The sequence below is a fragment of the Cyrtonyx montezumae genome, unplaced genomic scaffold, assembly GCF_038088225.1.
Source record: "Cyrtonyx montezumae isolate F1298 unplaced genomic scaffold, pur_monq_1.0 scaffold_78, whole genome shotgun sequence".
In the NCBI taxonomy this organism is placed as follows: Eukaryota; Metazoa; Chordata; class Aves; order Galliformes; family Odontophoridae; genus Cyrtonyx; species Cyrtonyx montezumae.
The window spans coordinates 189,314-201,719 of NW_027072087.1; the positions used below are offsets into that span (position 1 = coordinate 189,314).

General features: G+C 43.2%; 1 protein-coding gene across 1 annotated transcript in view; it reads right to left on the reverse strand.

Moving 5' to 3' along the window:
* The window catches only part of LOC136058308 (ras GTPase-activating protein 1-like), a 146,457-nt gene that overhangs the window by 17,744 nt on the left and 116,307 nt on the right, over window positions 1-12,406 (reverse strand). Inside the window, exons 20-22 of the mRNA XM_065751641.1 lie at window positions 12,020-12,106; window positions 4,009-4,076; window positions 2,720-2,808 (exon numbers count right to left, since the gene is read on the reverse strand). Coding sequence (XP_065607713.1) covers window positions 2,720-2,808; window positions 4,009-4,076; window positions 12,020-12,106 — 244 coding nt within the window. The remainder of the gene's footprint in view (window positions 1-2,719; window positions 2,809-4,008; window positions 4,077-12,019; window positions 12,107-12,406) is intronic.

Sequence of the window (12,406 nt, forward strand, 5' to 3'; positions counted from 1 at the left end):
TGGTGTAGGGAACCTGTTTTGGCAGGGGGGTTGGACTTGATGATCTCTAGAGGTCCCTTCAAACCCCTATGATTCTGTGATTCTGTGATATTCCATATCATAGCATCATGTAGAGTACTGTGAGTTGAAGAGTTAATGCTCCAGTTCCATGGATTGTCAGTTTTTCTGGGTACCTGGTTCTCAGAAGAGAAGAACTACATACCCCAGAGAACTTTGCTTTTCTGTTTTCCATTCAGAGGGAAAGATAAAACTTATCGTAGGTCACAGGACATCTCCTTTTACCTTTTCTGCTCACCTGTGCAGCGTGTGCTCCCTAGATATTTGCCTTCAGCATTAGAGTAATGCTTTCAGTTTTTGGACACTCTCTCTTTTTATTTGATTTATCATTGACAATTCCAATTATATTGTATTATATTATGTTATTTTCCATTCTGATATCTTATTTAGGAAATTAGCTTTCCTCCTCAGATTGTTTCTTCTGTTTTGTTTTTAGGCCCATCTCCCTACCCTTTCCCTTTTCCCTCTTTCCCCTTTCCCGGGTCTTGGTTACTTGGTTCCCCCCTCCCCATTAGTCATGGAACCAGGCCAAAACAGCCTGTAAAACATTGAGAAGCTTATAGCCATCCATTGCAGCACTACACTGATGGGACCTATCCCACTCTTTTTCCGTAATGGCAACTTAGTCATAGTTTTCCTGTTATACAGTGGCCTCCAGCTCCTCCTGTTTGTTGCCCATTCTGCATGCATTCTTGTAGATGCACTTCAGCTGAGCCCCTTGCCTCAATGATCCTTGTCATCATTACTCTAGGCTCATCTTTTACTGGTCTGGTTTTATCTCCTTCCTCCTTCATACCTTGTTTATAGCCCTCTCAGTGAGCCCTGCCAGTTCCTGGGCTAGGTTACATTTCCCCCTTTGAGACAGGTGAGACTCATCCTCAGCCATCAGGCCAGGTACCAAATAAAGCTCCCCATGGTAAAAAAAAAAAATAAATAAATAAAAAAAATTGGATTTGCACCAGCCTCTTAGCCACTTGTTTATGAGAAGGGCTTTCCTGCTTCATTCAGTATCCTTCCCTGCCACTGAAGGGATAGAGGAAAACATGACCTGTACACCTTCTCCATCCCCTGAATTCCTTTGATAGTCTTCAGGATTCTCTCATAGACTTCATCACTGCCAGCCTGAACTATCAATAAAGGATAATAATCAGAGGGGCGAATCAGACTAGGAAATTTCCTAGAAATATCCCTCACTTGGGCCCCAGGGAGGCTGCACACTTCCCTGCAGGTAGGGTTAGGCCAACATATAGGGCCCTTCGATCCTCTCAGAAGGTAGTCGCCTATGACAATCACTCTTCTTTCCTTCTTGATGGAGGAAGTCTTGAGGTGTGGTGTCAACCAACTCACTCTAGACAACCTCAAGGGTGTACCTCCCACCACATCCTCACTCACCTCTCCCTTGAGTTCCAGAGCCTCAAACCTATTACAGAGGGGCACCTAGGGAACAAGGTAGGTCAGGATGGGGGTTGCCTGTGATGCCAACCAATTGTTGCTGGCATTCCTTTCTTGATGCAATATGAGAAAATGTATTACAAGTTGAGGTTTTTTGGTGCAACTTGTAAAACTGATTTACAGAATTATGTCAAGCAATATGAAGATGAATACAAATAAAAGTAGTTTTTCAAAATCCTATACCAACAGAAAATGTCACTCTGAGAAATAGGTAGAGGAAAAGTGTGTGTGTTTGCATGGGTAGGGGAGCAATTGGCGATTAGCAATTGTTCCTGCATTTCAGAAACGAATACTTTATATCCAGATGGAAGTTTAGTTTTGATTGGTCTCAGTTAGAAAGAGAATTATTACATGGTCTCGATTTGAAAGTATTCCATATATTAAAAAAATATATATTTTAAGTTTCTGTAGAGATGCATGACAATATTACTGATGTTAGTAAAAGATGTCTCCTCTTTTTGACATCAAACAATCAATGGAAATTTAAAAAACCTGCCATCATCTACTTAAGGCAAATGATACACTTTTCTTGAACAGATTCTTTCTAATCACAGATTCCTACATTAACAATTCTCAGTTGTCTTTTTTATATGCATATTTCTAAAGAAAATGTATTTATTTTACCATTATATTTCTTTGCAGAGAGATGGCTGCCTGCCTCTCCTCTCCCATTTTTCCAACTCCAACACTGAAAATACTTGAGTATGACTGCTACCTTTTTGGTCAATGACAGACAAAAATACCACTACTTCCACTGTTGTCTTTGGAGCAAATGCCTAAGTTTATCTGTTCTCATAGCATGAAGATATGGTTGCATCACTCTCTACAAATATCTTCTAGTATGGTCATTGATTCATCAGTTATTTTAACAGACTATTCCTGTTGTTCATACTACCAGATTCAAAATCTTCATGGTATGCACTATGTCATTCACACAAGTTTCTAGGTTACTCATTGTCAAAATGATTAACTCCTCGTCCCAACGCAGGCAGACTTTGTGCTACTGCTCTAAATTAACTTCCTGTGTAGCTCCAACTGAAGAGGATAGGACAAACTGCAGGAATAAGTCTTCCTTGCTGATGAAGACACTCAGGTCACACATCAGGTTTTGTACAATTAAATAGCAACAGATTTTTGCATGTATTAAACAGGAACATTGAAATGTATTGGAAATGCAGTTCTAGGCTGTTCTATGTAAAATTATATTCACCTTAGCTCCGAATTCAACCAGATTTGCTAAATTCTGCACAGACTTGGCCACCAGCGTCAGTGTTCTTGCAGCAGTAGGGGAAGGGGAATCTGAGAGGAACAGAAAGCAGAGTTACTGGCCATTTCATTTAAAACTACCACCAGTCACATGAAAATCAAGTTCTACAATTTTATTTTGAAATGGAATTAATTTGAATTTTGTAACAACTGCATGTGGAAAATCTCATGACCAAGTGAACTCTTTTTGCTTTATTTTAGTAATCATGTCCACAGAAAATTATTAATAGGCATATCTGACTTTCTGTGCAGTTGCTTATAGAACAAAGTAAACAAGTGTTCCTCAGAAGCTTTAGGTTAACAGACATACTAGTTGTTGCATCTGTAAGACTTCAACTGCATGTAAGTTTAAAATGTCCAGAGACATTTCTAGGTGCTTAAGACAACTGTCATGGAATAATTTGTATCCTGACCATTATAGTTTCACAACAGAGGTCCAGGTCAGTTGTGTCAGATGTGTTTCATTGATGCGTGCCAACAGCTGTTCGATAACAGCCAGAACTATGCTGCAGATCAGTATAGCAATACCACAGTGCTGTTCTAGAAAGAGGAATAGTCCCTGTCACGGTTTTATTTATTGATATAGAGGCATTCTAAAAAGAGAGCATAAAAAAATGGGTAACACTTTCTTTATTCAACACTTTTAATATTTGCTTTAATAGTTCTGATTGGCTTGCCTAAGTATGGCCTTTAAGTCAAACAATTACTATCTCAAATCCACACAATCCATCTTTCTTAAATGCTATCCCTCTCATCTTTAAGTACAGTCAGTCTCAAATGAGGAATCCTGATGACTCAAAGTAGAGATTTCTTCAACATCTATAAGTTATTTAAGCAAAAACTTAAAAAACAGACAAATTATTGAAGCATAATTTTAGGTGCATAAATGTATTACTCTGCAGACATTTTTAACTTTATAGACCTTGTTCATTTAAGAGATGTGTTTGTTGTTTTTTTGGGTGGTTCTCCCCTCACTCCTAGAATATATTGCACACTGCTAGAGTTAAACATTATATTATTTAAATATCAATAAAGCATGCCTTGGGAATAAATCCTGTTTAACCTTTGAGGGTAAAAACCATGTACCTTTGGTAAGAAAGTCAATCAACTGATACAAATAATGTGACTTTGGACATGGTGTTCAAAAGACTTCATATTTTGTTAAATTAGGCACTGAAGTAAGTTTATGTATATTACTACATAAAGCATGAATTCAATCAGAAGCATAATCACCTGAGATGATATTAAACATCCTTGGATTCAGTATAGCAGGACAAATCAGTCGAAGAAAAACAAAGCCACTGAAATGGGAAGAAAATCGCATTCTATTGAATAATGAAGTTAAATAATTAATGTAAAATTATGAAGACTTTAAACATTTAAGTCAGTTTGAAAACCTTTCTGAGATACATGACAACCAATCAGCCAGAACCCTGTAAATATGTACGTTAATTAATAATTTATTGTTATGATTTAAACTGTGAGAAAAACTGAAATAAAAACAAGCATATTGATTTCTCAATTAAGGTGAACCTCTTTAACCATTTCAGAAAAACTTAACTGTAAAGCCATACTGAAGTCTGTAGGCTAAGACTGAATTGTCTTTAAGAAGGAACACTTGGTCTCAGAAGTGACATGTAGCAGTAGGGTTAACATATCTTCTGTCTAAGACATCTGAATTCTAATATATTGCGTTATAGAAGTTTCCTATTTTTCCAAGAACTAGGGATTATAGGCTGACAAAAGAGTCAGTGTGAAACAAAAAATATTTTTTATGGGATAAACTTGAAACTATGAGGAAGTAAATAATTGGGGGGGGTGGACTCGATGATCTCTTGAGGTCCCTTCAAACCCCTATGATTCTATGAATTTTGAAGTCATGGCACATGCACAAATTTCTTTTAGATGGCCTGAAGTGGAAGACAACTGGGATATGAACCTAAGATGGACCTTGCAGATACAGAAGGTTTGTTGCTTTTTACAATGGTCAAGCTAAATTAAGAATGAGTCAATACCTACATATGGGGTTTTACAACCAGACATGACTGCTGATGGACAATTGTCTGAATATGAGGCAGCAGTGTGCCCAGGTGGCCAAGAAGGCCAATGGCATCCTGGCCTGGATCAGGAATGGTGTGGTGAGCAGGACTAGGGAAGTAATCCTCCCCCTGTACTCAGCACTGGTGAGGCCCCACCTCGAGTACTGTGTTCAGTTTTGGGCACCTCAGTACAGAAAGGACATTGAGGTGCTGGAGCAGGTCCAAAGAAAGGCAACGAGGCTCGCGAAGAGCTTGGAGAATATGCCCTATGAGGAGGGACTGAAGGAACTGGGGCTGTTTAGTTGGGGGAAGAGGAGGCTGAGGGGAGACTTTATTGCTCTCTTCAAATACCTGAAAGGTGATTGCAGTGAAAGCAGGGTGGGTCTCTTCTCACTGGTGACAGTGACAGGACAAGGGGAAATGGACTCAAGTTGCACCAGGGGAGGTTCAGGTTGGATATAAGGAAAAACTTCTTTACAGAAAGAGTTGATAAACACTGGAATAGGCTCCCCAGGGAGGTGGTTGAGTCACCATCCCTGAATGTATTTAAAAACTGTCTGGACACAGTGCTCAAAGACATGATTTAGCAGTAGGTTGTTAGAGTTAGGGTAGTATGGTTAAATTGAAGTTGGACTTGATGTTCTTGAAGGTCTTTTCCAACCTGAGCAATTCTATGATTCTATGACTTATTGAATGATATAAATGGGAAGATACCCAGACACAAACTGCCCATCTATCTCTGAATACTTAAGTATTCTTGGATCAAATCAGTGCAATAAAAAGTAATATTCTTCGCTGGAGGCTGCAAAAAAATATTACTCCAAAGACAAGTAACAAGTATTCACTTATGAATGCTAACGTGATGTGAAAGGGGATCTGTGAATGAAAAATGTATCAATTTAAGGAAAGCCACATGGCAGATCCTGGAGATCAGGAAGAACAGACATGGTACTTGCTTCTAAGTTCTTCACCTTTGCAATAGGCTAGCCCCAACATCTCTGATAAAAACAGCCCCAATTTGAAGGCAAACACCATCCCAAAAACTGCTGGTACTTAGGGACATGTTTTAGTGTACAATATTGGTGGTAGGTGGATGGTTGGACTAGATAATCTTAGAGGTCTTTTCCAACTTTAATGATTCTATGATTCTATGACATAAGATGAAATGATAAACATAAGCCAATGACAAATCATCTGGCATACTGTTCAATGAGCGATTAACTAGTAAATCATTTCAGTAACAGATATAATAATAATATCAAAAAAATAAGGCAAATGTAGAAGAAATTAATAGCTGATATCCTTAAACTTTCAGTTTTAGAGTATCAAGATTTGGAAAGAGACGTTTAGAAAGACAGTGTCAAGAACTCATCTTTGTCAAAGATATTTTTTTGGCCTGCACTGGTTGGCAATTGACAGTGTTAAAGGAAGATCTAATTATTCTATTACTCTATTAATTGTTATATATTAATTAATTGATTAATATTGTATGCTAATTATTCCATTCTAATTACTCCTAATTATTATAGGAGTATTGTTACTGTCACTGTCACTATGAAACGAGTGACAGGTGCAGGGGCACCTGCCAATGACCTGGTAAAAGGGTGAGGGCAGAGACAGCACAACCAGTAGCAGGGCAGGGTTGTTCATTCACACCCTTTTTAAGGCTATTCTAATTTGTGCTAGTGTTAGTGGGTCTACTGGCTTGCCATGGCTGCCCCCTGGCGGAAGGTTACTGCCAGGAAAAATGTGGAGACCCAGACAGAGGACCCCTGCACACATATGAGGAAGGCTGCAGCAAAGAAGAGTGTGGAGACCCAGACTGAGGTACCAAAACAGCACGCTAGTGTACAGGTCACAGGCTGTGATGAGTGCCAGAGCCTGGCCTTTGCAGTGCCTGGCGATGGAGACAGCACTTGTGTAAGGTGTGACCAGGTAAATGACTTACTCAGCCTTGTGGTCTGAAGGAAGAGGTGGAGAGGCTGAGGACCATAAAGGATTGTGAGAGGGAGATTGATTGGTGGTGCCAGTCCCTATCGGCCCCGAGATCCTGGCACACAGCTCAGGCTCCGCACGGAGCATGTTGCCCCCTGTTGCCTTGCAAACAGGTGATAGAGGGGAATCAGCAGGCACACTGTGTTCCTACTGCAGTGAGCCCCCTGTCCTCTCCTACCCCTAGCAATAGTAGTGAAGTACTGGGGCAGGGTGGGGCTGTGGCAAAACCACTGTAACCCTCTCCCAAAAGGGCAAGGTGATATCCACCACACAGTGGTGGAGCCCCTGCCCTGTTGTTGCCGAGCAGAGCAAGGCAATTTGAGAGAGAACGACGAGTGGAAACGGATACCAACTCAGAGAAGTGGGCATCCCCTGTCCCGAACATCCTCGGCTCCCCAGGAGCCGCTGTGGAATAGGTTTGAGGCCCTGGAAGTCGAGGGAGAGGTGAGCACGGGTGTGGAGGGAGGCCCACCCGTGAGGATGCCTCGGGTGAAGCAGTTGCCCCCACACCTCAAGACTTCCTTCACCCGTAAGGACAGAAGGGTGGTTGTCATAGGTGACTCCCTGCTGAGAGGAAGGGAAGGCCCTATATGTTGTCCTGACCCTATCCGCAGGGAGGTGTGCTGCCTCCCTGGGGCACGGGTCAGGAACATTTCTAGGAGACTTCCCGGACTGATCCGCCCTTCTGATTACTACACACTATTGATAGTTCAGGCTGACAGTGACGAAGTCACTCAGAAAAGCCTGAAGACTATCAAGGATGACTTCAGGAGACAGGGGCGGGTAGTTGAAGGAACAGGTGTGCAGGTGATTTTTTCTTCTATACCTTCAGTGGCAGGGAAGGATACTGGGAGGACCCAAAAAGCCCACCTCTTAAATAAATGGCTTAAGAGTTGGTGCAAACATAGGAATTTTGGTTTTTTTGACCATGGGGCAATTTACTCGGCACCTGGCATGATGGCTGCAGGTGGAAGCAGCCTGTCTCTGAGGGGTAGGAGGATTCTAGCTGAGGAACTGGCGGGACTTATTGACAGGTCTTTAAACTAGGTATGAAGGGGGAAGGGGACAAAATGTCGGCCGCTGAGTCTGAGGGGATAGTTTTAGGCTCAAAACAGAGCTTGCTGGGTGAAGAGAGTGGAGTTCCTAGGCATGGTGAGAGGCAGGGGGATGCTGCTTCCCTTAAGTGTCTGTATGCTGATGCGCGCAGCATGGGAAATAAACAGGAAGAGTTGGAGATCTGCGTGCAGTTGCAAGGCCATGATCTCATAGTGATCACGGAGACGTGGTGGGACAGCTCTCATGACTGGAATGTTGCCATGGAGGGCTGTGTGCTTTTTAGGAAAGATCGGCTGGCAAGGCGAGGTGGTGGAGTTGCTCTTTATGTGAGAGACGGTCCACGGTCCAGACGATTCTTGCAATGCGTTGAAGACAACTTTCTGATGCAGGTGGTGGAGGAGACGATTAAAAGTGGGGGGTTGCTGGACCTTATTCTCACTAACAAGGAAGGACTTGTTAAGGAAGTTAAAGTTAAAGATCCTGAGTGGAAGGAGCAAAGCAAAAAGTAGGATTGCTACCCTGGACTTTAGAAGAGCCAACTTTGATCTCTTCCAGAACCTTCTTGGAGCTATCCTGTGGGCTAGGGTGTTAGAAGTTAAGGGGGCCTGTGTGAAAGACAGAAACTGTTTTCCTTTGTCTCAAAGTTTGCTTCGTAAGGCCTTTTCTGGTGTCAAGACTCTGACTGATAACTGCCGGTTATCTGGATGGGTGTTACGGTGCCTCATTGTCTCTGCTTATGGTTTTAAAAATAAGCAGAAATAGGGGCAAATAGTCTTTTCTGGGGGGGTACGGCTTGGAGAAGCTGACCACCACAGAAAAGACAACAATGCTCCTGCATGGCAATGAAGGCGACTGCTGGCTTATCTGTTGGGCCAGACATGTCACACAAAGAGAAAAAGGAAAAAAACACCTGAGAAATGGGGGATAAAAGGCCTTCACTGAACTAAGGATTTTGGGGGAGAACTTTCAGAAAAGAACTTTGGAGAAGAACTCCCAAAGAAAAAATCTTTGAGAACTCCCGAAGAGACTTAGGACGGACCCTGAGGCCTGCTTGCTGCCATCTCCCATCCCCCGCGGTGACCTGACAAGTTCCTGAGATCAACGGACCTACCACAAACCTCGCTGGATCCACGGTGGTGATTATATCTCTCTTGCTTTCTACCAAGACTCCTTGCTTTTCATCTCTTTTCTATCGCCCACCTTCCTATCCCCATATCCCTAAGCAACTAGTATTTGTAATAAACTGGTTGGGCTAACATTTGACCCATTGTGTCTTAATCTCACGCCAGGTATACACATAATCAAAGAACCTCGTCTCACTCCTTTATATTGGAGCGTGACAGCTTGTGAGAGCTGGTCAACATTTAAACAGCTCTTCTTCCAAGCTCAAGATCAGTGTGTCCCTGTGAGCAGGAAATCGGGCAAGGGTGGCAGGAGACCTGCGTGGATGAGCAAGGAGCTCATGCGCAAACTCAAAGGGAAGAAGAAAGTCTGTGAAACGTGGAAAAAGGGGCTGAGCACTTGGGAAGAATATAGAAAGGTTGTCAGGGCCTGCAGGGATGCAACGAGGAAGGCTAAAACACAACTGGAATTGAATCTGGCAAAAGTGGTAAAGGATAATAAAAAAGGCTTTTTTAAGTATGTTAACAGTAAAAGGAAGATTAGGGAGAATGTGGGCCCCCTACTAGGTGAGGGGGGTGTTCTGGCAACAAGGGATGCTGAGAAGGCAGAGACACTGAATGCCTTCTTTGCTTCTGTCTTCAGTGAAAAAGCTCTCCCTCAGGAATACCAGACCCTGGAGGTTAGTGAGAGGGTCTGGGGAATGGGAGACTCCTTTAGTGAGGTAAGAGGTGGTCCGTGAGCTCCTAGGCAATGCTAATAATGTTCATAAATCAATGGGACCTGATGGGGTGCATCTGCGGGTGCTGAGGGAGTTGGCGGAGGTGATTGCTGAACCTCTCTCTATCATCTTTGAGAGGTCTTGGAGAATGGGGGATGTGCCTGATGATTGGAGGATAGCCAATATCACTCTGATCTTCAAAAAGGGCAAGGAGGAGGATCCTGGTAATTATAGGACAGTCAGTCTCACCTCTGTCCCTGGAAAGGTGATGGAACAGCTTGTGCTGGATGCCATCTATAGACAATTGAGACCTTTCTATAGACTCACAAAAAAAGGGTCAATCATGGGATTGGGGGAGAATGGAACAGGATGCCTTCCAATAAGCAAAACAGGTGGTTAAACAAGCCCAGGCATTGCGTATATTCAATCCTACCCTCCCAGCTGAAATTGATGTTCATGTTATTGAGGATGGCTTCGGCTGGGGTCTGTGGCAACGTCAGAGTTCTGTTTGGACCCCCATTGATTTCTGGTCTCAGTTCTGGTGTGGAGTAGAAGTGAAATACTGTAAGATTGAAAAACAGCTATTGGCTGCCTATTCCACATTCCACAATTCAGGGGTGGGTAAGAGACCAATTGGAGGAGAAGGAGGTCATCAGGAGTAGCCAGCATGGGTTCACCAAGGGGAGGTCATGCTTGACCAACCTGGTGGCCTATGATGTTGTCACTGGCTGGGTGGAAGGGGGGAGGGCAATGGATGTAGTCTACCTTGATTTCAGCAAGGCATTTGATACTGTCCCCCATGACATCCTTATAACAAAGCTGAGGAAGTGTGGGATAGACGAGTGGACAGTGAAGTGGGTTGAGAACTGGCTGAGTGGCAGAGTGCAGAGGGTTATCGTTGGCGGTGTAGAGTCTGGTTGGAGGCCTGTGACCAGCAGTGTCCCCCAGGGGTCCGTGCTGGGTCCAGTCTTGTTCAACATCTTCATCAATGACCTTGATGAGGGGATAGTGGCCACCCTCAGCAAGTTTGCTGATGATACGAAGTTGGGAGGATTGGCTGACACGCCTGAAGGCTGTGCTGCAATTCAGCAAGACCTGGACAGGATGGAGAGCTGGGCAGTCAGAAACCGGATGAAATTTAACAAAAGCAAGTGTAGAGTCTTGCACCTAGGGAGGAATAACTGCATGTACCGGTACAGGCTGGGGGATGACCTGCTGGAAAGGAGCTCTGTAGAGAGGGACCTGGGTGTCCTGGTGGACGATAGGTTGACCATGAGCCAGCAGTGTGCCCTCGTGGCCAAGAGGGCCAATGGCATTCTGAAATGCATTAAAAAGAGCGTGGCCAGCAGGTCAAGGGAGGTGATCCTCCCCCTCTACTCTGCCCTGGTGAGGCCTCATCTGGAGTACTCTGTCCAGTTCTGGGCTCCCCAGTATAAAAAAGACAGGGATCACTAGGAAAGAGTCCAGCACAGGGCCACAAAGATGGGGAAGGGCTTGGAGGATCTCCCCTATGAAGAAAGGCTAAGTGAACTGGGTCTCTTTAGCCTTGAGAAAAGAAGACTGAGAAGGGACCTGATCCAGGTTTATAAATATCTGAAGTGTGGGGGACAAAGTGGCGAGGCCAGACTCTTTTCAGCAGTGTGTGGAGACAGGACAACGGGGAACGGACAGAAACTGCAGCACAGAAGGTTCCGCACGAATGCGCGCAAGAACTTCTTTACGGTGAGGGTGACGGAGCACTGGCACAGGTTGCCCAGGGGGGCTCTGGAATCCTCTTCTCTGGAGACGTTCAAGACCTGCCTGGACGCCTACCTGTGCGACCTGGTGTAGGGAACCTGCTTTGGCAGGGGGGTTGGACTCGGTGATCTCTAGAGGTCCCTTCCAACCCCTACGATTCTGTGTTTCTGTGATATTCAATTGGTTTATGAATACAGACTTGAGTTCTTGTACTCAGTGCCAGTTCAGGAGCCAAGTTCAGTAGCCTGCAACATTTACAATGGTTCTAGAATGTTTCAACATTATTGGGTTGGAGCAAAGAAATGAAACAAAAACTGAGACACCATAGAATTACATGTTTTCAGAAATGAACACTGTTGATTCTGAGTGATCAGCACTGGGAGTCTCCACTGATGTAGAGAGCTACCATAATGTACCATAATGATCTTACCATAATGATCTTAAATATAGTTGTAACCTATTTAAGTACTATCAAGCTTTAACATGGAAAGAAAAATACATAAACACACTGAAGTATGACAATAATGAGATATTAAAAGATTATTTTCAACATAGAACAAAATGACAAGTAACATACCTAACAACTCTTGTTCTCATTGTGGTATTAGTTGGCCACTTGTTTTGAACAGACTTCTGCAAACATCCGTAAATATATCTCAATGTCCTGTAAAAATAATAGCTTATTATACATTCTATAAAAAATTTCCGAGAATCAAAAAAGCTGGTCAGAAAGAATGTAGTACTACCTCCAGCTTAATGCAAGACTTATCAATGCTAGATTTATTATTCAGACATAAGCATTAAATTAACTTAAAATCCGTAACAACAGTTGTCATGGTTTTATTATTTTTGTCATTGGCATTCCACATCATAACATCATGTAAAACACTGGGAGTTAAAGAGTTAATGCTGCAGTTCTGTGGAGAATTTCTAAGTACCTAGTTCTCAGAAGAGAACTCCATAC